Source organism: Salarias fasciatus, chromosome 5, assembly GCF_902148845.1.
Source record: "Salarias fasciatus chromosome 5, fSalaFa1.1, whole genome shotgun sequence".
NCBI lineage: Eukaryota > Metazoa > Chordata > Actinopteri > Blenniiformes > Blenniidae > Salarias > Salarias fasciatus.
In genome coordinates this window covers 13,728,828-13,753,911 of record NC_043749.1, presented here as the reverse complement: position 1 = coordinate 13,753,911, position 25,084 = coordinate 13,728,828, and the positions used below count along the sequence as shown (strand labels likewise).

Sequence of the window (25,084 nt, the reverse complement as noted above, 5' to 3'; positions counted from 1 at the left end):
GAAAGCATGCAAACTACAAGCAGGATGACCTTACTGATTTATGTGACACATTTAAAGATCAGTCAAACAATAATGATTAGAAAAGAAATAAAGCAAGCAAAACTACTTTCTTGAGACTACTTTTTACTGATTTGTGACATTTGATGAATCCTAAAATGATAACCTTTTCTCTGAAGATCAGAGGAGATAGCTTAGAATTGTAAAGAACAGGAGCAATGCTCTCTCTGTGTGTGAAGTTTATATTTAGCATTTTAATTGAACAACTGAACACTGTCAAGGGACTGCAGACATTAGCTGTTACCAGGACTGTTCCTGTGCTTTTCATGCATGTAATCACCAGAGATTCACTTGAATATATGGGACTTTAAATTTAGCCACATCATAGTCCACATAGTAATGCAGGGGGATTCGTCACTGGAATTTCTGTGTTGTATTAAATGTTGTAGGGGGAAGCACTCTCCCTTCCCAGTGGGAATATTCCTGGTTTTGTTCTGGAATTTGAGGTCTTTCTGCTATGAATTTCACTGTTCCCCCTGAGTGGGTGCGGTGTTTCTTCAGCTCCCAACATGCACCTCAGGTGAATGAGTAACTTTAATAGTCATACGTGTGAATGAGTGTGTGGGTGTGACAGTGTGCCTCTGTGTTCCCTGTTATGTGTTGATACCCTGTCCATGGTGCACCCTACCTTCACTCACAATCAGCTTTGATCAGGTCAGCTCCTCCCAACTGTCACCTTAACAAAGTGGTATAGAAGATGCATACCTGCCGCATGGTAAAGAATAATTCTTTAACACACAGAATGACACAACTCTCTTGGTCTTATAACTCTTCTATTGGAGTTGATATGTTACATGCCACTATTTGCTCATATGCAGATAATTTGATGACAGCAACTGAGAAGTTTTCATACAAACTGGTCTGTGCAGTCACCCTGTGTGCAAGACTCAATGTGGAACTGATTGTTTCAATACAGATTCTAAAATGTGGACACTAGATGGCAGTGTTAAACCACTGATGCTCTGAGAGGCTGATTCCCAAACCATCAGCCTCAGTTTCTGGGATCCACTCACTGTAGATTTCCCTGCGACAACTTGGTGGATGTTGTTCCAAATCAGCAGATGATATTTGTAAGGGTAATTTTCATGTTAGAGAGAGTTTGGTGTAGCCAGATGGTGTGGATTTAAATAGTTAAATAAGCAGCATAGATTTCAGGCCAATATTGGGTCTACTTTAATCCTGCATCAACACCGTCATATACACTATTTTAAATTGTCATGGTACGTAGATTGTGCAAAAGCACTGTGAGGTTTTTTTTTGCCATCTGTCAATATATTATATATGAGAGGATGTATTTCTAACTGTAGGTACTTTAGCACGGTATAGATTATTGGCCATCTGCTGCAAGAGGGATTGCAAGTAATTTGTTTTTTGTGAAAATGTAGCACTGTATCATAGATCAGTACAGGCCATGAATCTTTAAGATTGATTCAAATTTAACTGAATTGCAATGTCAGTCCCAGCAAATTATCTAAAAAGTTCATTTGGTTATGTTGTCCACTGTAAAATGCATATATCATGTGCAAAGAAACAGACGTTGGGTCATTTTAGTATTAATAAAAAACACATTTTATTTACATAAATTACAAGAAAGCACAAACTGGTTCACCAGAATCTACATTAAAAACGTCTTGTATATATTACATTTAACAGATTTACTATAATTTACTCCATTGTTGCTAGAGAATCTTCAAAAACAAGGGCTATATGCAACTTTATTGGCATCTCATTTTAAATTGCTACGAGTCAAAGAACAAAATGAAATAATTGGGACATTGTACTCACAGCACTTTGAGGACAACAAAGTCAGGACGATCGTCTGTGTGACCTCTGCGATATCTGAGACACCTGATTCAGGACTAGTGATAAATAACTGTTTACAATGCTTAACAAAGCAATTCAGCCAATCTTTCACAAGGAGGATGTTGTGGAGTCCACCACCTCTCGTCCGTTACACACTGTTGGAACAACGTTGGAGGCCGATGCTGAAAAACATAATGAAGAAGTCCAACATTATTTTTATGAGACAGAGAATATGCTGACGTCATGTCCACTGGTTAAAGGACTTTTTTTCTCCACTGAGTTTTAGTCCCGTGAAAAATCTTGACTAGCTGACAACATAACAATAAGGTAAAATGTTAAGAAATTCAATAAAATGTAGTATTCAATGATGGTGTAGAGGTTTTCGCCTCACAGTTGCATTCGAAAAACCTATTATTAGAAACCTCTTATTTCCATAACGTTGTCATAATAGCATCAACTATGCTGATGTTTATGGCTGCAGCAGCATCAACCTTATCATTAAGTGCTACCTTGAGAAAAACTGGAGCCCTGGCCGGTGGTGACGCTGAAGCGAGTGGTGGCCACCCTCAGAGTGCTGACATTCTTCTGAGGCTGGAACAGGATGATGTGGATCTTCGGAGCAAAGAGGCAGCCCAGAACCACGGACCCACTGAGACTGACAGAGATGCACATGGTTGTGGTTTGCACCTGGATGGATGAAGAAATACAGGTCAAATGAGTGATGATGAAATATCTAACAGCAAAGTACATTTGCAATGGCCCAAAATTTAAAGAAGCAAAAAAATAATTTCTCCCATCCAAAATGTCGATCATGATTTCACACCAATTTGGGCTTCAAACAACCAGTAACTGCTAAAATGACTCCATGTCAGGGTAATGGAATGAACAGTTCTGCAGAATCGTGAACAATTTATAACGATTAAGAGCATTTATTTTCAGACAAAATGAGCTCAAGGAGTCAGAACAGAAATATAAAGCACATCTTTCATAAGACAGAATCAAAGTCAGGTGTAACAGAGGAGGACGTGGACGCTGTCAGCTGGGACCGCTAACGAGAGGTGTTAAGTGAGCTGTTTATTTGCCTGTCAATCAACTGTGCAACCCTTGCTGGCCTTCTGCTTCATCCTGCCCACGTCTCACTGTGTGTCATCCGTTTGTTGCTCTTTTTCATTGCTTCACACTTTCTCAGCCCACTTTTTGCTTTGGTGGATGCAAGTATTCAACCCAGCAGGCAGGCGTGGTGCGTGGCAGGTGCGTTCATTTCTCACAAGGTGTCTGTCATCACCCTGGATGCTAATGCTGCATGGTGATAAATCATTGTGGGCACTGAGTGTTATACAGTATATGCTTCGCACAAAGTGTTCAGCAAAGTAAATAACAGCAAGTGAGCAGCATGCATTAGTTTAACAAAGAGACCATTCACATTATTTGTAATGATGTGATGTGTCTAATTGTCTCAAATTAATGCGTTTCAGTCTGTTGCTCTGTTACAGTAAATAACTGAAAATGAATAAATACTAAAAAATGACAACCATCAAAGCTGTATATTGTACAAAATTAAATAACATATATCTCAAAATCATATTCGTATAAAAGCTGATGCAATATGTGATGCATAAGAATGTGATTTTATTTTTGGAGGCTGAAATGTGTTGTCATGTGTGACAAATTCAACATTAAGATTCTCATCATGCCACCTCTGAAACACACTGACATGCTCATGACCCAGGCAGAGATGTAAATCCATCGCGTTGCTCTCCTTTTTTATGTATATCTGAGCGGTCTACATGGAATCAAAGATGGAGGGCAACAATCCAATGCAAAGCTGCTGCCTGTACACAATGATCTGAACAGTTCCAACGTACAGCGCGGCTAAATATGGTCTGCTTAAATCAGAAACTGTTTTGAATAAGAACCATGGACAGTGCTGCATAGGAATGACCTGTTAAGTGGTTTTAATAATTCACAAGCTGTTGCTTTGGAAGAGCAGAGGACAAGGAATCTGCTTTTTCCGTTGTGTAGTGTGGCTGCTCCAGTATCTGCCTGTCAACCCTTCACAGTTGTTTTCACTGGGTTGACCTTTGGAAGTTTTTTTTTTCCCCCCTCCTCTTCTTCTTCTTTTCATAAATACAGAGCAAATGCTCAGAGTTCTAAATTCCTCCTGAGATCCTCCGAGAGGAGATGAGATTCCTCTTTTCATTAGGCTTTGTGCTAAACATTTATTGGAAAGCTTTATTGGATGAACGCGCCCTGTGCAGCTACGTTGGCATGGAAGCTGAATTGGCCAAACCCACCAGCAATTTAATATGCTGTTTGAAAAGATTTTACATTTCAATCAGTTTTATGAATTTATGCAATGAAAACTGCAGGTTTTGGTTTAACATTGGCCAATCTGACATACATTTCTTCTTAAACCATAAGCAGGCTCGCCTCCTGTACTGTCTTGTGCATTTTGCGTGAAATACGATGAGATAAGATGACCAACACGAGCATAAGTGTGAAGCCCTCCCCCACAGGGGTCTGGAGAACATTCTAAATATTTCATGTGATAATCAAATGTGTTGTGCATGCTTCAGCAGATTGTATTTAGCTTAGTTTAACTTTTAATGACAACAGTTAAATTTGTATTTCTAGATTTGCACCTTGCCGTGACAACAATTTTAGAGGTGGTGTAAAACTAGGAGAACACTGGTAATATGTCCCCGCTTGTGAAAAACTAGAGACAGCGTGCCAACTCAGTTGCTTCAGTAATAATTCATCAGTCAAAGGGGAGCTTTGTGTCTATCTGATGAGCCCATTCAGGCTGTGAATTGTGTTGCCTGGAGGGCCTGAAGAAAGGGTTCCTCTGAGCTTCACTAAGGTCCCTAGACAGCGGGCACAGCTGGGACTCAGCATCCCAGGCTTTCACACTCCATTCCACATAGCTACGCACTGGGACGCACAGGGATGTTCAGTTCTCATTTGGTCCTCATGGTCTTGCCTGCTTTCTCCACGTTTCTGCTGAAGCAGCTGTGTCAGGAGGTTCCTCTGCCTGTTTCTCCCTTCTGTCTCTCCCTGCTGCTGTCCAGATTCCAAAGATATATATCCCCCACAATGCACATGACCCTGATCTCTAAAGTCCTGTCACTTCAGTGTAAGCTTATATTTCTGCTGATGATCCATCCATTCATCCATCCTTTTCATTCCTTATGTGCTTTGCTTTGTATCAGTGAGCGGTGCATCCAAATTTCAGCTTGGAATCAATATCTAAAGATTGTATACTTAAAAAATGTATGGCATTGGCAGTTCACATTTTTCAAAATTCATCGCTTTAGAGCACAATAAGAAATAAATCTATTCAAAAACAAACTTAGAATAATTTTGGAGTTAAAACTATCAAAATTACCAATCAGCTAGCAACAGTCAAGACCTTGTTGTGCCATAAGATGATGGACTGAACCACTGATCTGCTCTTCAGTCAGTCCAACAAGAGAAGAAGCAGAAAGTTCCACTTGAACAGAGGGACGTTTGACGTGCTGAAGCTCTTGGCAATAACCAGCTGCAGAACCATTACTGTCGGCTGGCCACTACATAAAAGTGGCATTACTTTAATTGGATATTATACCCTGAAGTTCAGTGTCCACCAGAGCTTTGTTATTGTTGAAAGAAAACATCTTGTGGTTATTCTAAATTGGAAGTCAGTTTTATAGGTTATGACAATATGCAATATTCAGCTTATTGTGAAAATTTTAAACAAATCCATCTTAAAGACTCTGTGCACCGCGGACATGGCCCACAGCTAAACTGATACACAGCATCAGTTTTATGTTTTGAGCATAGAATTTCAAATATGTGCCCCTAAGAAGTCGTTAGGTGTTAGGATGTCGTTGGTTAATTCTAGGAACCTGCAGGTATTGTCTGAATGATTATTTCAGCAAGTTTTTCATTGCAAAAAAAGTATAAAGCGACCATTTATTAACAGCAGAAATGCGTCATATTAAATTGCCCCTAAAAGGAATACCTGTATGAACCCGAATGGAGCAGGTGCAACCGAACAAAACTCACCCTGTAGTCGCTGGCGGTAACGTAGAAAATAGGCTGGAAGGCCAGCCAGATGATGCAGGTGGTGTACATGGTGAACCCGATGAACTTGGCCTCGTTGAAGTTTTCAGGGCATTTGCGGGTCTTGAAGGCGTAAACCGTGCAGAGGATGATGAGGATGCAGTTGTAAGTGAGCGACACGAGCATGCTGGAGTCTTTGCTGTTACACTTGAGGGTGACCACATCTCTCCTCTCCGGGCTCACTTCCTTTCTCACCCCGGGGGCCTCAACCAGTAGCCAGACCACCACGACTACCAGCTGGCAGGAGATCAGAGCGCCACAGATGGCAACCTGAGAGGCTGGGCTGATAAATCGGGGCCTCTGGGCTCCGTCTTTCACTCCGCTGAAGATCCGGGCGATGCGATTGGTCTTGGTTAAGAGGGCTGAGTAGCAAACAGCAAAAGAAGTGCCCAGACCCAGCCGACGCAGAGTACACACAGCCGTGGAGGGTTTGGCGATGTAAATGAATGTCATGCTGTAGCACATCAGCACTCCCAGCAGGAGAATGTAGGAGAGCTCGCGTCCGCTGGCCTTCACAACAGGCGTTTCGTTGTGCTTCAGGAACAGGCCGATGACGAAGAGCGTGCACATCATCCCCAGACAGGAGATGGTGACCGGTCCGATGGCCCAGGCATCCTCCCAGCGGATGTACTCCTCTGGCAGGTCGTAGCAACCTGTCAGGTTGGCCAGAGGCCACTGTCCGAAGCTGCAGTCAGCGCAGGTGAACTCGTCGTGCAGGTACTGGTAGGGCTGGCAGGGGATACAGATCCAGCAGCACACGTCACCGGGCTGCATGCTTTTCACCTCGTTCTTCCTGCAGGGATCGCTACACTGGGAGGTGGGGACAACCTGGTTGGCCCAGGGGATCAGGCTGGTGTTCAAGGTCAGGCTCTGAGCCCAGTAGCCGACTTTGTGGTAGACGTAACGCTCGCCCTCTTTGTGGTAGTGGAAAATGTTGTAACGACCAAGGCTGTCTCCAAAGGCATCAAAACGGACGACATTCTCAGTGTCAGGGGGACGAAATGGAGCTGAAAGTAGAAAGAAAGAAAAAATAGCATTAATAATTATCAGGTGAAAGCAAAACCGATCTATGAACACTGTCAGAAAGCATACAGACAAAAGAAAACCAACATTTTCATGTTACTACATACGTATATGCATGCATATGTAACATGTATGCTTATATTGTATAGATATTTAGGAATCAGTGCTGGTTTTTTTGACAGTATGTGAGAAAGTGACAGGAGGACACAGGTGCAAACTGGCGTTTTTGATGATGGGAGCCACAGTTTGAGTGTGGTTACGTTGATGGAAAGTTGCTAGATTGAACAATAGCATGAGAGATGGGAACAGATGGCACACATTACAAAATGACTTTCAATTTCACATGAAAATAAAGCAGAAATAAAGTAATAGTTTTTAATTCTACTGCACTGACCACACAGTTACAAAAGTACTAAGGGGTCACTTAATTTACAGATTAGTTCCTCGTGAGTTTCAGGTGATTATTTTTCTCTTAAAATGCCAATAAAGTGAAACATATCCATAAAGGTTTCTGAAGAACAAGACATAACATCTCACTTATCTTAATTGAAGCTAAAGCCATTTCATCTCATGCATATTTATGTGAAATCAAAATTCTGAATTATTGCAGCTCTATGTAGCCCTTTGGTAGCATGTTTTAATCCTGCACTAAATGACATAAAATGAGCAAATGGTTCCAAAGATATTATTTGAATACTTGATTACAAATCCTTATGATAGACATTACATCAATCATTTCTATTTGTAAAATAGCAGGCAGACCTCAGAGGTCTCCCGGTTTATGTGTTATATTTTCCATAGGGTGTTCTGATTCCTCTTGGGATGCACTAATTTAAGACCTTTATTCTAATTTTAAGTCTCTGGACAGTAAGTCCTTTGGGCTTTTTGTTGCTGATGTTTTTTTCCCCCCTTTTTTTCTTTTTAATTGTGAAGAGTAGAACAGAACAGCTGGGTAAGAGTACACGCATCCACCTTTATCTCCCCACATTGAAAATGTCAGCGTTTCCATGAATCCAAAGGTAAAAGTGTAATCATTTGGTTTGACTGACACCTGTGATTAATATTGTGTGTATGAGTTTGTGCAGTTGCCTCGGTTTTTTTTTAAACAAAATGTTTGAAATGTCAGTATCTACACTGAACAGAAATATAAAATTCAACACTTTTGTTCATGCACCTATTTTCATGAGCCAAATTCAAAGCTCTAAGAGCTTTTCTCTGCACACAAAAGTCCTATTTCTCTCAGAAATTGCTCACAAATTTGTCTAAACCTGTGTCAGTGAGCACTTCCCCTTTGCGGAGATGATCCGTCTACCTCACAGTTTGTGGCTTATTATCAAGATGCTGATTAGACAGCAGGACTATTACACAGGTGTGCCGTAGGCTGGGCACAATAACAGGACACTGAAATGTATGTACAGAGATGCCATGATGAGATCCTGAGGCCCACTGTTGTGCCATTCATCTGCTCCCATCATCCATCTTTGAGTTAAGCTCACGAAACATGGGAGCAAACACAAAAGTGTTGCATTTACATTTCTGTTCATTGTTCACAGTGTTAAAAGTGAGAAACGCCTGCCCTGGTAAACACAGTAAAACATTCCTCCGAGCAAGGGGGTGTGCAAATTATTTTATCCCTGCTAAATGAATCATTGCTAAACTTATCATCATCTACAGTGTGTAAACATTTTGAATGACCCCTTGACTAATTCAGCATTTCATGTGATTTAGCAGAAGGAATTTAATATGATATGATCCAATCTGGCAGCATGGAGTGCATGCAAATAACGCTTGGAGAAGAAAAGCATAATATTACACAGTTTTGTGTGGAGCTTTATAGAGGCAGCTCAATGAGAAAATCAGTGAGAAATTTGGTTCTTCTAAGCACAGCTGTAATATTATTTGCTCATCAAGATTGCGCTCACCATCAAACTTGACCTTGAGAATGTAGTCCCTGTAAAACTTTCGACCATTGCCAGGTTTCAGAGCATCACACACCTTGGTGGAGTTGGGACACAAGGCTTGCCTCATGTTATGCAAGGCAGTCGCCATTGCATAGACAGCATTCACCACGAACATGATCTTGGATTCTGGCTGAAACGGAGCCTCGTGGAGTGAGTGTTTCCCACAGCCCAGGTCATGGAGGCTGCACTGGAACTGGTTTTCCCAGAACTCTCTGAACCATGGGTTCCTGGTGTTGTTGTACGGGTGCAGGCCGGTGAAGTATTCATTAAACTGGGGAATCGGATAGGAGGCCAGTTCGATGGTGAAGGCCCCGTCCGCCACGGCTTCGCTTCCCCTCACGACACTCTCCTGCGCTCCCCAGCCGTCGCTGGCCACCCAGGTGAAGGTGACGTTCATGCGATTGGCCGCCACCAGCAGCTCGCGGGCGTCTTCGCTGCGCGTGAACAGGATGACCACTTTGGCGTTGGACTTCTGCTGCAGCGAGCGGATCACGTTCTCGTAGCTCCAGCGACTCATGGAGCGGCTCACCTTGGCTGAAGTCGCAATGCAAATCTGGCGGGCTCGAGCCTCCTGCTGGAAGGCGTCGATGCCAGTCTCACCGTAGTCTCCCTCCGACGCCACAGTCGATACGTATGTCCAGTTGAAGTAACGCAGGATTTCGGCCATAGCTTTGGCCTGGTAGAAGTCGGGAGGCACGGTTCTTGCAAAGTAGTCATAGCGGGTCTTGTCACTGAGCTTGGCACTAGTTGAAGCGTAGCTGATCTGAGGGATCTGGAAAAGTCTCAGCAGATTGGCCACCTGGAATAAGAGAAAGAAGACATCAGGGGAGTTAGAGCTTTTACACCTATCAGTAAACTGCAGTGAGGGCTAACAACAATAAATTATTGGCTACACTGCATATTGTTCCACGGCAGATATAAATAATCTCTGCTTATTCAGTTTTGTCACAGGATCCCTGCTGCCCCTTTTAACAACTTAACTCATCCTGACTGCGGTGATATCAGCATTTAATAACTACAGGAAACTCCTTTTGTGATAATTTGTCAACTGCAATGTGTTTATCTAAGATGTTTTTTTTAAGAAAGGGGAACAAAAGTGGTGTACAGAGGACTGACTGAAGACAGATGTAACACCCACTTGGTAAAATATACTGTACACAAAAATGAGCACATTTTTACATCTCTGTGCAGGAGGAAGGGTGGCATAGATAGGAGGAGACAGAAAAGCAGAGTAAGGCTGAGGGCAGGGATTGGGGAGTGAAAAGGAGTCAAAGTATCAAAGAATCTTGAAACTTAGCATTTTCTGTGTAATCGGTTTTGTCAGTGTCGTGACATTGCATGCAATGTGCAGAAGCAGCAGCTGACTGGCTTTTGCTTCAGGCACTTCTGTGGAAGCCTAAGGGGAGCTGGGTCTGATCAGTCAAAAGAATGCCAACCTAAATCTGGTTGACTTTAATGCCAACTCTCACACCAGCACATTCATGGCACCACGTCTTGAATGTCAATGAATCATTCCTGAGAAAGTCACACAGGAAATTCACATTTAAACACATCTCCTGTGAGTTTCAGCTTTTTTTCCCATATAGTCACACTGTGACTCCGCTGAGCGTCAACCTGCTTCACAGAACAAACGGCGCAGAACAGTGTAACTATGTGGGGATGGTTTTAAATTTATTCCTTCCAGGTGTTATGTAAAGCAAATGTAAATTTGAAGCACTACCGGTGGGAACTATTGCTTTTTGACATGTCTGTCAAAGCAGTTGATCCTCTTGAACAAAGCGTCTACAGATAAACATGACGACCTGAAGGCAAGCATTGACTGTTAAAAAATGTCCTGTTTTCTTTTTCTTATGATTTCATCTCAATAAATAAAAGAAAAAAAAGTCTTGAATTGCAATTTTCCCTGCTTTCGCGATCCTTCTTAATCGCCGCTGCACCCCAATTAAACCCAACTCCACCTTTTAAAATTCAAAGTTCAGCTCAACAGACGCAGGCCTTGCATCAGATGCCAGTAATATCCTCTCTTACAAGTGCTGGTTGACGTTCATCATTTCATTGAACCTGATGGAGCAAATAGATTTTTATGTTTCAGTTTCTCCAGAGGTTTTGGGTAAAAAACGTGTTTTCTTTGATGTGTCAGAAAACCCTTTAGAAATATTTAGCAATCAAGAGCCTTCTGCAGATGGCATGACATGTTCAGATGTTTTGGGAACAGAATTGTTAAATAACTTGGTTAAAATGAGGAACAGTCTACATATCGTATGTGCCCTCAGCGCACAGCAAGAACTGTTCAAGATGGCAAGAGTATTTGCAGCAAACAAAAAAATACACTAAAATATTATGGTAAATCTTTTGTGATGTGCCTCAGTGGACTTAATCAGGAGATCTTTGCTATTCTGCAGGATCATAGAAAGATGAATATTAAATGAGCCAATGGCAATGGTTTCCAGACCAGTAGATTTATTGGAATTAATGAGAGACGAATTTACACAGAAATGAGATGCAGCAGCTCAACGAGGACCGTCTGGTCTTTATTTTAGCAGCAGCCAAACAATGACATAATGATGCAATGGTGAGCTCTTTTACCTTTTTTTTTTTTTTAAGGAGGATATTTCTGTCTCATGTGCAGTGGAGCAGAAAGAAAATGAAAATACAGCTTGCTGAAACACATGACTGAGTATTTCTTATTAGTTCAAAGGTTGGTTACTCCTGAGAGTTTCGGGTCAGCTGGAGAAACTCTATGCAGACAGGCTAATAATCACACTCCTGCATAAAATCGTCCTTAAATTGCCTTGACAACCCCGATCAACTGGCGGTAAAACAGCTGGTCGCCGCACGCTTGTTCTCACAGGAAGAAATCAGAAAATGATTTAAAGTGGCAAGTGACACATCAACACGGGTAAATCACTTTCACGTCACTCAGTTCTTTATCAAAAACTGCACAACCCATTCTTAGTATGATAAATGATGGAGGCTTCTCCTGAGTCACGTCTAATTGCATATCACACTTTTAGTCACAGTGGATAATTTGTTAAATATTGAGGGTTTTGGGTAGCAGGGTGCTGTGGTAATTAGCACTGTCATTCTAAAGCAAAACCATCCTTAGTTTGCACCCGCTGGCCAATGGACAAGAGTGAAATTCGCATGTTCTCTCTATCCCTGTGTTCTATTTCAAACACGTGCTTACCAAGTTAAAGGTGCATTAAGGAGTTTGCATGTTTCATTCAAAACAATGGCCCCTGCAGGCCTTGGGCGTAACTGCAGCTTAGTGAAACACTCGTGCCTGTGGCTTGCGTCCATGTATGTGCACGGAAGAGGGGAACTCCTTCCTCGGTCTTTTAGTAGCGCTCGAGTAAAATTTAAGTTTCTTTTGCCTGGTGGGGTCTGTGCTGGAGTTATGGCAGTGCTAGAAGCCGGTCTTTTCTTACTTTCTGGAAGCTCCATCCTCAGTACTGCTCAGCTGTTGCTCGCTAAGCATCTGGCGGAGCAATGAGGGACAAAACGAAAGCTAAGCAAATCAGGCCAGCGGGAGCGTGCATTACGTCACATCCTCTCAAATTCTCACCAAGAAATACAAACTGCCGGACCGGCACTGCAACTTTCAAGTGACAATTTAGCGCTGTTAGCGGTACTTGCAATGAATATGTCAGGGCACATTGGAAACATCATTGAATATTTGTAACATAATTATGGTGGAAAATAAGAATTTTTAAAGTTGAAAAACTCCTTAATGCACCTTTGCATCTGTTCATGACCATGAGTATACAGAGTATACAGAGTATACAGAGTATACAGAATCCTGGGATATAATACCTCAATGTGTGTTTCAAACTAAAATATGAAGAATACGAGAAATGTCTCTGACATACTTTAAGGAGAAAAGTCAAAACTACAACAAACACATTTTGCACATTTCCTATAAGAAATTAATTATAAATAAAAAAAGTATTAATTTGATGTAATGTCTACTAAGAAACCAGCAATTAACTAAACTGACTGAACGCATGAAAACATGTGAAGGTGGTGCATATAATTAAAATAGCTTTAGGGTGTTTGAATTTTTAGATACTGGGGAATATTGAGAACTCTTAATAAGCCTTCGGAAAACAGATATTTTGTTCTGTTTAAGGAGTGTAGACGGCGGCGTCTTTTTTTATTTTGATATAAACGCAGTGAGAAGAGGCTGAGAAGCCTCCTGCAGGGAGGATGCACAGGGGGCTCGTGGGATTTGTATTGAGGCTAGTAAGAGTCCATGCGAGTCTGAAGCTGAGGGTCTTAACCGTCTCTGAGCAGCGAGCCATTCTAGACCAAGACGACAGGGAACACATGTTGGTGCATTAACATGTCAGCAGATGAACCGCACGTGGAGTGCACATTAAGGTGTAGCGTTGCACTTTTAAAACAGACAGACGAGATTAGAAGAGATCGCTGCAGCTGCCAAGCCCTGGTGCTACATGAGAGATTATTGTGGGAACAATAAGATGAAACCAGGTGGTACAAATGGATGGAAGTGAAGGAACAGAAAGAAAACAAAAGAAATCTGCATATCCAAGTATTTATGGATATTTTATGAAAAAAAAATTCTTATGCCACCGGCTTTATCTAAAACTTATTTTAAACAGCAAGACTGGTCATGAATTTTTTTTTTATTATTTTTTTTCTCTCATGAGTTAAATAAAGAATAGATGGACACTGGCAGACGTAAAATAAGTAAACCTGAAGGAGGAAAATAGAAATAAAAGTGTTTACCAATTTTTCTGTAAAGATAGAGGGAACCGTATTGTTATTAATTGGTTTGTACATGATAAAACAATATAAAATGGTATTTTCAAATGGATATTCTTTATCTAATTAAAAATCTAACTCAAAAATAAATAAATATCTATACTTACAGAGGTACAGAGGTTACAGATGATAGCAATTGTCATATATTTTTCATACACAATTTCTTAAAAATCCGTAGGTGCTTTTAGCGAGTGAGTAATTTCCCTGTGCCGTATTAAATAGAGGTTTAATCCACTTACATGTGGCTCATGAAAGGGTGTAAAGCGGCAGATGTGACAAGGCTACAATAGGCTTATTTGATAGGATTGCACAGATGCTTACATGGCTTATATGAAGAATACAAAACCCCCACATGAGCCAAAGACGAACAGTTCAGACTTCATTCATCATGGCAGATGTAAGTGAAGAGGGAATTGATGGATCAGCAGTCTAAGTGATTGTGCTTAAAAAATATATGATTTTTTTTTTTAACATATTTTACCAGATTGTCAAAAATTTTTCTTTACCATGATAGTTTGGTAAGTGCCAGTGGACACGTTCTAGAAGGCAGAGAAAACTCAAAGCAAATAAAAGACAAGAAGAATTTTATCAAATAGAAGGAAATACTGACAAACATAATTTATGTGTTCTCACAAGCAGATGACCCAGTTTTTCAGCTTTTTTTAAATATCAGATTCGAGTCATCACAAGCAGCACGCTGCAATGACAGCAACCAGAATATTTGCTGGATTTGGGGAGGCTTTCCTCTGAAATAAAGAGACAAATGTACACTTTACTTAGCCACAGCAAGCTGCGGTGGCTGCTGACCCAAATAGCAGCCGTCCAAGAAGAGTTGTGACGATAAGTTTTAACAAAGTGAGCATTACAACAAGCATGCAGAAGAGAACCACAGAAGGAGGATATTCACAACAGACTGAGCAGCAGTAAGATAAATTGTGTCAAACTTTTTAATCGCGTCGCTGAAAGCCAAAACTGCAGTCCCAGAATCAAACAATGGATGTCTGGTCGCTTTAAATAATGCGTCTTTGGCAGCAAGTAAAAAAGAATTTCCTCATGTTGTTGGAATTAGCACAATGGTGTGATGAGAGGGAAACGCATTTTATGTCCCTGTTCAAAGGCATTTACTGGGTCTTCGTCAAACCGCTTCAAAATGTTTCCGTCACTTGTGATATAAACAGGATGGAGGGATAACACGATCTCTGTCATTTTAATCTTTATTACCAAGTGGCCTAAATTACCTTTGGCTGTAACAGCACAAGGTTTCCCACTCAAGAATTTCTTGTCTGGTGGGTTCAAAGGGTGCAAGATGCGATGGAAGGTGACAAGAGGAGCTTTAGGAATGAATCATATGACATCAGAAGACGTGAGCCAAAAGAGTGGGTGATGTGCAATGCATTGAGTCAGTGTCTGCAGGAAACAAGTTTGTATCCTGCAGTCGCTGCTGCTTAGCGATTCTCCCTTGAATGATGTTGTGTCCTCCTGCCTACATCTGCAGGTTTTTAGACAGCTGTATGAAACGGTTTTTGAATTTGGCCCCTGCACTCATTAAGGACAAACTTATGTACTTATGTGAGTGTCTGATTACGTCAATATGCATACAAAGGAAGAGAAAATCAAAGAAATAAAATATTTAACATTTATTTTTTAAGCACATGTATGCACACGCACATGGAATGTATTAAATGTATGTATGCATTCATTCAGTTAAAAAGAAAAGCTATCTAAATACACATAGGTGTGCACATTGATTCAGTGGTACGAGTTTCACTACACTGCATTGTTTCATGAATTTTAGCATCATGTATCGATTAACTGTGAAGTAGTAAGTAGTAACACAAGAGCCAGATGACCTACAGTTTATGCTTTCTTTAAGTAAAAGAAAAACACTTGAATGCAAAAATACAGAATTTTGGAGTTCTTGAAAAAGAGGAGAAAATAAATAAATTAAAAACAAATTCAATCTTCAACAACTGCTGCCTGTAAAGTAGATCGGATTTTTGAGTCTTTGACATTTGTGTCGGGTTTACAGACACTACACAGTGTCACATTTAGCCTTAAGGGATCTTTCTACCTTAAACAGCTCATTCATATACAGCATATTGGAAAAAAAAGGTCCTTGACTTGCAGTGTGAGGCAGAGTTAATGAAAAGATGGTTTCCTTGAAAGCAGGGAGATGTACATGACCTGGTAGTATGAGGTCAATTCTTTCCAGCAGTATTATGCCGTCCTGATGTAGTTATCTTTAAAACACCAGTGAACGTCGTGAATTGAGATACTTCGGAGTGCAAATGTTGAGTGTGAGGTTTTTTAAAATATCTTATAAAACATTTATTAACCTTATATAAATGGGCAAATGAGCTTCACCTTCAGCAGATATGCTGCTGCTGCCATTGCTGGAAAGTGCATTTAGCTTTGGCTTTATTATTAGATGTTATTTGTGCTGTTTTCTATTTTAGGTCCCGTGAATTTTTCTTATTTCTGAATTCAAATGTACCGGCTGTGTTTTTTTGATAACTTCCTCTACCAACACGTCACTCCATGGTATCGCATTTCATTTTGTGCTTCTGGCTTTTCCAACAAACCATTCTCATGCAAACAGGGCCTAATGAATTCAAAGCCCTCATTTGAATACTCCTGTTTGCAGGAGTGATGTAACTCAAGTATTACTTTTGTTGATCGCCCCTCAAAAGTCACACAAACTGAAAGCAGTGTATTTGCACGAGCAAATACAGAATATAGGGATAAACATTGGCTCGTATGGCTAATTCAAATCAAGTACAAAAGAAATATTGAACAAGTAAGATTGTCTTTTGAAGATTAAGCACTTTCATACCCTGTGCAAATTTTTTTTCTTCTTGTGCAAAGGGACGGCACAAGAAACATTAACAAAAAGAAATAAAAAGCAAAGCAGGAGACACACACAGGAGCTCGAAAATAACAGACTAACAGAGAGTGTGCTGGTCCAGGAAATATCAGGCCTACTTTGTCGAGATGTCATGATTTTTTCTACATGAAAAGCCCATCTGCTCTTCCCAGTAGACTGTCTCAGTGTGCATCTACAGCAATAACACTGTATTCCCCAAGCAGCGGTCCTTAGCTCCACTCAGTATCACACGTATACAGCCCACTGCAGCACTGAAACACAAACATATACATGCAGAGCGGGCATGCAGGCACATAAAGCACATGCATAGAGATATCACAGGAGTATGCACCCCGTCATTATTAGTTTATTTCCTATAGTTCAGTTGCCTGGCAACCCTAACAGAGCTGAGATGTGAACCGTTTGATATTTAAAGTGAGGATACATTTGATCAGGTTCTGCCCCCTATAATCCGGCAGGATAATATGAGTCTCCTTCATGCTGCAGTAGTCCTTCAAAGCCCCCAAAAGCCACGAAGCCATTCAGACTCCGGCACAAGTTAAACTACGGCTGCACTTTCAGTCATTTGCAGTGTCAGTAGCTCAGCTTTGACATGTTCTCACTCCCATCCGTTTCATTTCTTTCCTTTGTGACTCGTTGAATCTCCATCTCTTTAGTTCTCTTCTTTTATGCAAACATCTCTGACAAGCCCGGTACAGTTCACTGGAAAGCTGTTAGAAATCCACATGAGCAAAAAGATGAAATCCCAGTTCAGTGACTTATTGCTATTCTGTCATTCATATCAGATATCAGGAAGCTTTAAGTTGTTTGGTGGACATGATATGTATTTCAACTGCACAAAATAGCGGATTCTGCCAAGCCACTGAATAATCCAATCACAAATGAATTATTTACAATTTCAGAGCACATTCTTTACTTTTACCCATGAATAATGCATTTTCTCTGCATGGCTTTACTGATACGTTTCATCATTATTGTTCTCTCCCTGGCATGAATTCTGTCATGTGTGTATCCATTTTTAAACCCTTTGTATGACTCATGTATGCTCCAGAGATTGGCACCGTCTACCTGCAGATGAAGACATTGCTATAAATAAGGTTGTTTGTGGGTGATAAAAATGAATAAATAATTAAATAAATAAATAAAATAATTGATTCTTAAGCCCGTTGGGAGCTCATGAACTCACCTTATGATTTTTGCACAAACAGTTTAGCCTTCAGCTGTCAACCAGAGTGCTTATGTTGGAATCTATGTTTTTAAATTCCAGCATGCACACTTGTGGGTGCCTCATTAACCGGCTGAAATGACCAGACATCAGACAGAGTCTGAAACTATTCCAATTAATTCAGGAAGAAGACAAAGGGAGAACTTTCATCCACATGCCCTTGCATGAGTTACACCTGTTGTGTTGGCAGTGTGTGTGTGTGTGTGTGTGAGCCTCTGTTAAAGATCCCGCTCAGGTATTATCATTTATTCGCACATTGTTTCCAAAAATCTCTTCAATCTGTTTTCTGTGTAAGAATCATTATTTCATAAGTATTCCACATTCCAGAAGTGTTGTTCTTTTAATGTGCCCCGGTGATTACATTGTTTTGCCTGGGGATGCTCGCTTACCAGTGAGTCACATTTTCGCAGCACAGACTGCTGTCGGGGTAACTAGAGTGGAGTCCCATCCATGTTTTAATCAGAAGCCAGCCCTCAGGCCTGATGTTCCTGGACTGTAATTGGAGAATATGTCTCTGATTGACTCACACATTCAGGACACCGCAAAGCAATAAAGCTATTGTCCCTCCTTGTAAAATTATTACACCAAGAAAGGCTGAGAGTGAATGACACCGGATCACAAAGCTATTTTGGAGCGTTGTGTTTTTGTGTGTTTCTGAATATATGCAGAGGGTCTGGACCCCATCTTTCTTGGAGAAACAGATTTGACTTACAAAATTCAGATGGTTAGTAATTTGCTTCAGGACAAACCATCTTCTTGCAACTGGAACATTTTGCAGTCTCGCCACTGATCCACAGTCCCAAAGGGATTTAACGTTACGTATTAATATTTTTTTAGTGTGTCAGTATCATAGTGAAAATTATGAATCTGCAAATCTAAACCATATTTGCCGTGTGTAAGTGATCCCGACTCAACCAAACACCTTGATTTTTCCAGTAGTCATAGGAATCATCTCCCCTTGTGTGCAGTGAAGTGTCTTGTCAGTTCTCCAGCTCCTCACATATGAACATACATGCTGAATGCAGTGATCCTGTCATCACAAGAGCATTGCTTCCACTGATGACCTTCTGTTTAGAACGACCAGAGGCAAAATGTCTGGGGCTAAACACTTGCATCATATAAATATTTTTCCATGTACATTCAGTCAAACTGCCCAGATGGCCTCACAGACATCCTTTTAACTGTTTAAGACGCTTTGACACCATATGATTCCACGTGAGTCACCCCGTCCTTTCCGCTCGGCGATCATGACTGCCCGTCACTGTCTCAGTGTTTCTGTGAAACATGATCTCTCATTCGATCCCTCTGCATCCTCTCGTGTGCACGAACACCTCAGCCAAGCCACCAGACAGCCCGGCTGCAACCACAGATGGGGAAGACAGGACCTTGCCTGCAAGAGCGTCATATAACTTCGCCTCCACGCTTAACTCAATCTGTGCCCGAGTAATGCCAGCATGGCTAGGCCTGCAGCCAGATCCACCCCCATATCTGCGATTGTCACACCACAACACCAGCAGCACAGCAACACGCTTCTTCATTGTGACAGATTTAGACGGCACTCAGCGTTCTCGCCACCTGTCAGTTCGCCATGTTCCTCCATGTCGCCATGGCGATAAGGGTCTGTTAAACTAATATTGTGACTTGTCCAGTAAGTGCCTTGCCTTTGGGGTGGGGTACACACACATCTGTATTAACCACCTGCTGTTCACACGGAAGAGCAGCCATTGTAACCTTTCACACAGCTGGACTGGTTCACTCAAAGGTCTGACAGCCAATAGATTATGCAAGAGCAGCGTGGCACAAAGAAAAGGACAGAGGCCTTGTGTCAGGATGATACCCATGAGCAATGCAAAAATGCTACATATTCTTATGCCCCAAATGCATATCTTTGTGAATTCCCTCTGTCCCACGATCCAGGATAGTCATGCAAAGATAAATCTTGTCTGCTTTCCAAAGGGCACTTCCAACCCAGCAAATACTATCATTACTGATATTACTATAATTACCAATGACATCTGTAGTCGTGGTTATACAGTAGATTATACATATATTTTATTTGAGTGTCATGTGATGGCTATGCTGTAAATGGTGCTCTATATAATTATGAAAACTGAAGTGAACTGTTGTGGTCATAATTGGTAAGAGCTGTCGTGTTCCTGCTTCTCTTAATCTTTCTCAGCAAAATTCACGTGTCCAAAACATCCTATAAACAATATTCAGTCCAACCAGTTCAGAAGCACATTGTCTTCCACCTTTTCTATTCCCAATGCAACCATGATTTTTAAGTTTTATGGATGTATGACACGTTATATGTTATTTCACCAATTAAAAAAAGGGGAAAACATCATTAGGAAGATTAAATATTTTGATGTGGTCACGGTTGATTTTAAAAGTGGGAAGGCAATTAAGGTTTAAGCAGATTTAGTGCCATAATTAGATGCTCACCAGCCAGCCGAGAGAAAGAGCAGGAGCTCGCATTCCTCATGACTGAGCTTCATTACAATACAGAGAGTTAGTTATTCACGGTGAGAAAGAGAAGTGCGTCCTGTGGTGTGCTCCTACTGATGAGGAAGATTCGGAGAGAAGCTAGGGCAGACCTCAGACCTCACGCTTGTAATAGTACATCCATAAATTACTGCGAGACAAGGGCACTCTCTGAGGAGCCCCAGATGCAGGCTTTTGCTAAAATTACAGCTCGTTTATCAAGTCCTTTATTTTCAAACTGTCCTTTTCACCAGGAATCTCTTTATAGGTGCTCCGAATCCTCGTCTTGCATCACGTCCCCGGGGCTCTTCCACCTGTATAATGTATCGTCAGGCTGGACTCGACACTTGGCTCACAGATGTTTGCACAGATCTGACAAATATTTAATGTCCAGCATGTCACCTGGCTTTGAATCTTGTTTAAGGACGCTTCTTTTGACAATGAAAAAGACATTCACTCTCATGTGTGTACTTGGCCATTATCAACAAATCATGTTAAAATAGTTGCAGTATCTTCTTGCTGTATGTGTTGGTCCAACTGCATGCTATATGGAGTGGTGACTGTCAGGAAATGTACTGAAGGGTTCTGCAAACATGAAGTCATACTGATCCTTATCTTTGACTTTTAGCTTCCAAACTGGACTTTCATGAGGTGAGTCTGAAGATACTTCCTCACAGGTTATTAAAAACTATTCGATTCAATAAATGGAAATAATCTGAGGATACCACGACATTAACTTTTAAATACCAAATCAGACTGATTCACAATAAGTTTGGACTCGTGGGTGCTGAATTTGATTTTTTTTGATATTTTGCAACAACCTAAATCTATGGGGTCACAGTGACCTTGACTCCCAAACTACGTTGATTTCGTCTTTACGGCAATGTGTCCAGGTTTCAATCCTCTCAATGTGTTATGAAAATATTATGTTAACAGGAAACAATTGGCAGACAACATAAAAACATGATGCTTGCCAACAGCGTGGTATGGACATATAAAACATGAAAAAAACACATCACCCTCAGTCCACTGTACGAGATAAAGCTGCTGAGCGGAAAATATCCCGAGCTCACATTATTAATTACTCTCCAGTAATCTGAATTTAGTTGTCATTTCCGGTTGTGCAGAAAGGTGCTGCTCTTTTCAAACAAGCAGATTTCTGGAACATCAAGCTGCATCTCTCAAGTGAGGTGAACCGTGCTCTGCAGCCGAGACAGCGGACTCCAGCCTCTGGCTGACTGAGCAGGGATGACGACTTTCACTTAATGCTTTCAGGCATGCATATTTGTTGGTATTTACAAACCTATACTTCCACGGGATACATTCTTTTCACAATGGATTTCTCATTACAGCTGAAGATTCGGAAAACCAATTAACCGAACTTCCATCACATCAGTTCGAATGAGCCGAAGGAGCGCTGCTGCTGGGAGTAATCACGCCGTCACTAGTCATCTTGTCAGCCCGTCCTGAGAGCAACATCTGTAACATGTCTGCCTCTGACAGGACCACTGCCGAAGTGTGAATTACCGGGAAATAGAAAGAGATCTTCTAAATTAGATCAGCCGAGCATACAGGCGTACAGGTAAACAGATCCTCCGTGCGGAACTGATACTCATTAAGTCCCTGTGTTAACATCTAGCAAGGGGTAATTGCACATGGTACTTAAGTCTAAATGGACAGTTATATGACAATCCATCACACTCACTGTTGTGCTTGCACTCCTTCCTCCCTTCATTCCCCGAACCCCACAGAAGCAGCTGATGGTCAAATACATGTTTTATAATTGCACAGTATGACAGAATTAATGTTGCATTTCAGCAGCTGATCTCGTGGCATCAAGCAGGTGATGTTTGACAGCAAATTTACCGTTAATTAGTGTAATTAATTTACAATATGGAGAAACAACCCTTTCTGCTTCCATTTACTCCCAGAGGTGGAAGTTAACCAACTAGAGAATTGAAAATTAAAACGATGGGCCTCTTGTGTATCTGTCCATGCGTTTAATGGATGTCACTTTTAAATATATTCTATACGATTGTAAGTCTACATAACTGAATGATGTGTGCTTTTGTGCGTCTTCTCTGTTCCTACCTGAATGGAGACGTCGCTGTAGGATCCTCCTATGACGCCGGAAATGGCCAGAGGGACATCATCGTGGATGGCGTAGGAGCCGTCGGGGCATGTGTATTCACTGTCATCCACTTTTGTGAGGGAGGCTCTGACAAACTCCAGAGACTGCTCCAGCGCGTAGGTGTCCTTCGAGCACGTGTCCAGTATATGAGCTCCGAGTCTGATCCCAGGCAGGATGCGCTCGTCCCTGTTGATTTCATCCAGCGCCAGCAGCATGGCCTCCAGTCTCTGGATCCCTCTTTGAGCGTTGATCTTGCCGCAGTCCTCTGCCCCCTCGCCCTTCTGGTGCACGGGGAACAGGCCGCCGATCATCAGATCTCCATCCATTGTGATCTCCCTCTTGGAGTCAGTGTTATAACCCACCGCGGGTAAACCCTGGGGCGCCTCCACAAAGAGAGACACGCACAAGCACAGGAGGCTGAGGTGGGACAGCCAGAGAGGTCGGGGCACAGGGCGCACCCCCAACACAGGGGCTCTCCCCAATGACATATCCCCGGGCAAAACACAGTCTCGGTCCCGCCTGTGGGTTCTGGTCAGGGTCCGGTCAGCTTTTGATCGTGGCGGCACTGAAAAGAAAGAGCAGCAAGGCGCAGCAGCACCTCCAGATCTCAAAGCGCCAGTGTTTTTATTCTGACCGAGGCCATTTACAGCATCATTGCGATGCTCTTGGTTCCTTCTCTTCTTCAGAGCGTTTGTAGATTACAGCCTGCAGATCAAACAGAGAGGATTTCAGTCACAGCTTTGGAGCTGAAGTACAATGATCCCTTTGTCTCACAGGCATTGTGTCTGGCAGGGACACACTCTCCTCGTGAAAATGTTTTGACACCAGCTTCACAAGTCGAAAAATATTGCATACATGCTGTGATGCCTGTAGATGAATTGTGTGACATAAAAGACAGAAAGAACAAAGATTTGTTAATTATAATCACAAGTAGTACTACACAGCTGGAGTAAATCCATTAGCAGATGTGTTTATTGGGGCAAGTCACCCCTGAGTTTTTCCTTATAATTTTATGTACAGTCATTCCAACGACAATAACCATTTCATATTTTTCTCTTTAAGATGAAATATTGCAGCACAGTACATAATCATGAAATATTTATCTTCCTAAACGTCTGCAGAAACTGAGGACGAAGTTCACCGTTGGAGCGTAGTTCATTGAGGACAATATTCTCTCACATTTTGCTGCTGCGCATGGTCAATTGCTCATTGAGAGGATTCTCATTTAGAGAGAGTGTGTTTTATTTTGGGACTCTATTATTCTCCCCTCCTCTTGGTTTTATTGTCTGTGTGACCTTATGCTGCCTTTACTCTCCAGTGGCAAATGAATGCACACCTCTATTATCTCACATGTGCAAAAGCTGCTGCGAACCAAAGAAGTTGAAAATAACCTCAAAACACATTTTCACATTCCTCTGACAGCTCACTCAAAAGAAAAAGTTAAAAAGCAATTTACTCAGAAGAAAAGTCCACATGAAACAGTACTGATATGTGACACATGCATATAGAATTACTGTGTTTAAGGCAGACTGAGGTTGTGTGATTTTGTCTCCAGCTCAGAATAAACAGAATCAACCGACTTGCAATCTGTACTGTGATACACTGTTCATTTTGAACGCAGTAGGTGAGACTAAAAAAATAATGTGAGAATTTCTTTTCCCAGCTAAAATGCAAAGCTGAAATGATTCACTCTGATATTAAAAGTGCATTCAGGAGTTTTAGTGAGAAGAACCATCTCAACTTCAATTTTGGGTGTTAAAATCTGTCCTTGAGTTGCACAGCCAATTGCTGTACATGTGCTTATTTGGCGTAACGATAAGACATCGTCCACAACTGTTCTGCAAGGTCAGGAGCCTTTATAGAGCTGAATGAATCAAAAAAGGGTAAAAAGATTTAGTGCAAAGAACTTACTGCTAAACCTAAATGATGATAAATCAGTTCAACAAGCAACTTTGGCTTTTTGATAACCAAATTGTTTTCATCTAGATTTTTAATGTAATAATCACAGTTTGGCAGGGATTAAAAAAAAGAAACACATCCAGTAGGCAAAGCAATCCATATAGACTGAGAAATAAAATTTTGCTTTTCTTGAACAACCCAGTTGAGATCAAATTCTATGTGTAGCACCTGAGCTAAATGAGTTTGACACCCTTGGTGTCAGTTCATACTTTATAGTCGGCCACAACATTAAGACAACCTGCAAAATGCTGCACTCAAATCAGCTCTGACCTGTTGAAACGTGGACTCCACTGGACATGAAAAAGATAAAAAGTAAAAAAAAAAAAAAAGGGATATCCAGAGTCACAGTGTCCAGACATGGGCAATTCATGCCATTGCTCTGTGGTCCAGTTCTGATACTCAGTGGTCAGCATGGCAGCCTGACTGCTTTGCAGCATTTTCTACAGTGGTTTGAACCGGAGTATTTTACTGTTGCAAACCACCCTGGACAGTCTTCACTCCCCGTGTACGTCAGTCTTCATCACCCGTCACCCCATCACTAAGAAGATTTTTTTTTTTTCAAACTTGCTCAAAGTTATATGCGTGCCATTTTTCTGCTTCTAAGATGTCAAGTTTGAGAACAAAATATTCACTTGCTGCCTGAAATATCCCACTAACACTTCACCTGCCAG

The 25,084-nt window shown here is 41.4% G+C and overlaps 1 protein-coding gene across 1 annotated transcript; it reads right to left on the bottom strand.

The window, feature by feature from the left end:
• Nucleotides 1-1,602: 1,602 nt before the first annotated feature.
• On the bottom strand, nucleotides 1,603-23,180 carry grm2a (glutamate receptor, metabotropic 2a). The gene is made up of 5 exons (XM_030091546.1): nucleotides 22,415-23,180; nucleotides 8,907-9,744; nucleotides 5,905-6,968; nucleotides 2,370-2,547; nucleotides 1,603-2,042 (listed from the first exon to the last, which is right to left on the bottom strand). The coding sequence occupies exons 1-5, from the start codon at nucleotides 22,940-22,942 to the stop codon at nucleotides 1,969-1,971; spliced, it is 2,682 nt and encodes an 893-aa protein (XP_029947406.1). The 5' UTR covers nucleotides 22,943-23,180; the 3' UTR covers nucleotides 1,603-1,968.
• Between the last annotated feature and the right edge of the window lie 1,904 nt (nucleotides 23,181-25,084).

Excerpts from the sequence above, each read along its gene's own strand:
- grm2a (XM_030091546.1), bottom strand. The coding sequence starts at position 22,942 with ATGTCATTGGGGAGAGCCCCTGTGTTGGGGGTGCGCCCTGTGCCCCGA. Across the intron at positions 6,969-8,906 it reads TCTCAAGGTCAAGTTTGATG|CTCCATTTCGTCCCCCTGAC; the intron begins GTGAGCGCAATC and ends TTCTACTTTCAG. Across the intron at positions 2,043-2,369 it reads GGGCTCCAGTTTTTCTCAAG|CATCGGCCTCCAACGTTGTT; the intron begins GTAGCACTTAAT and ends TATGTTTTTCAG.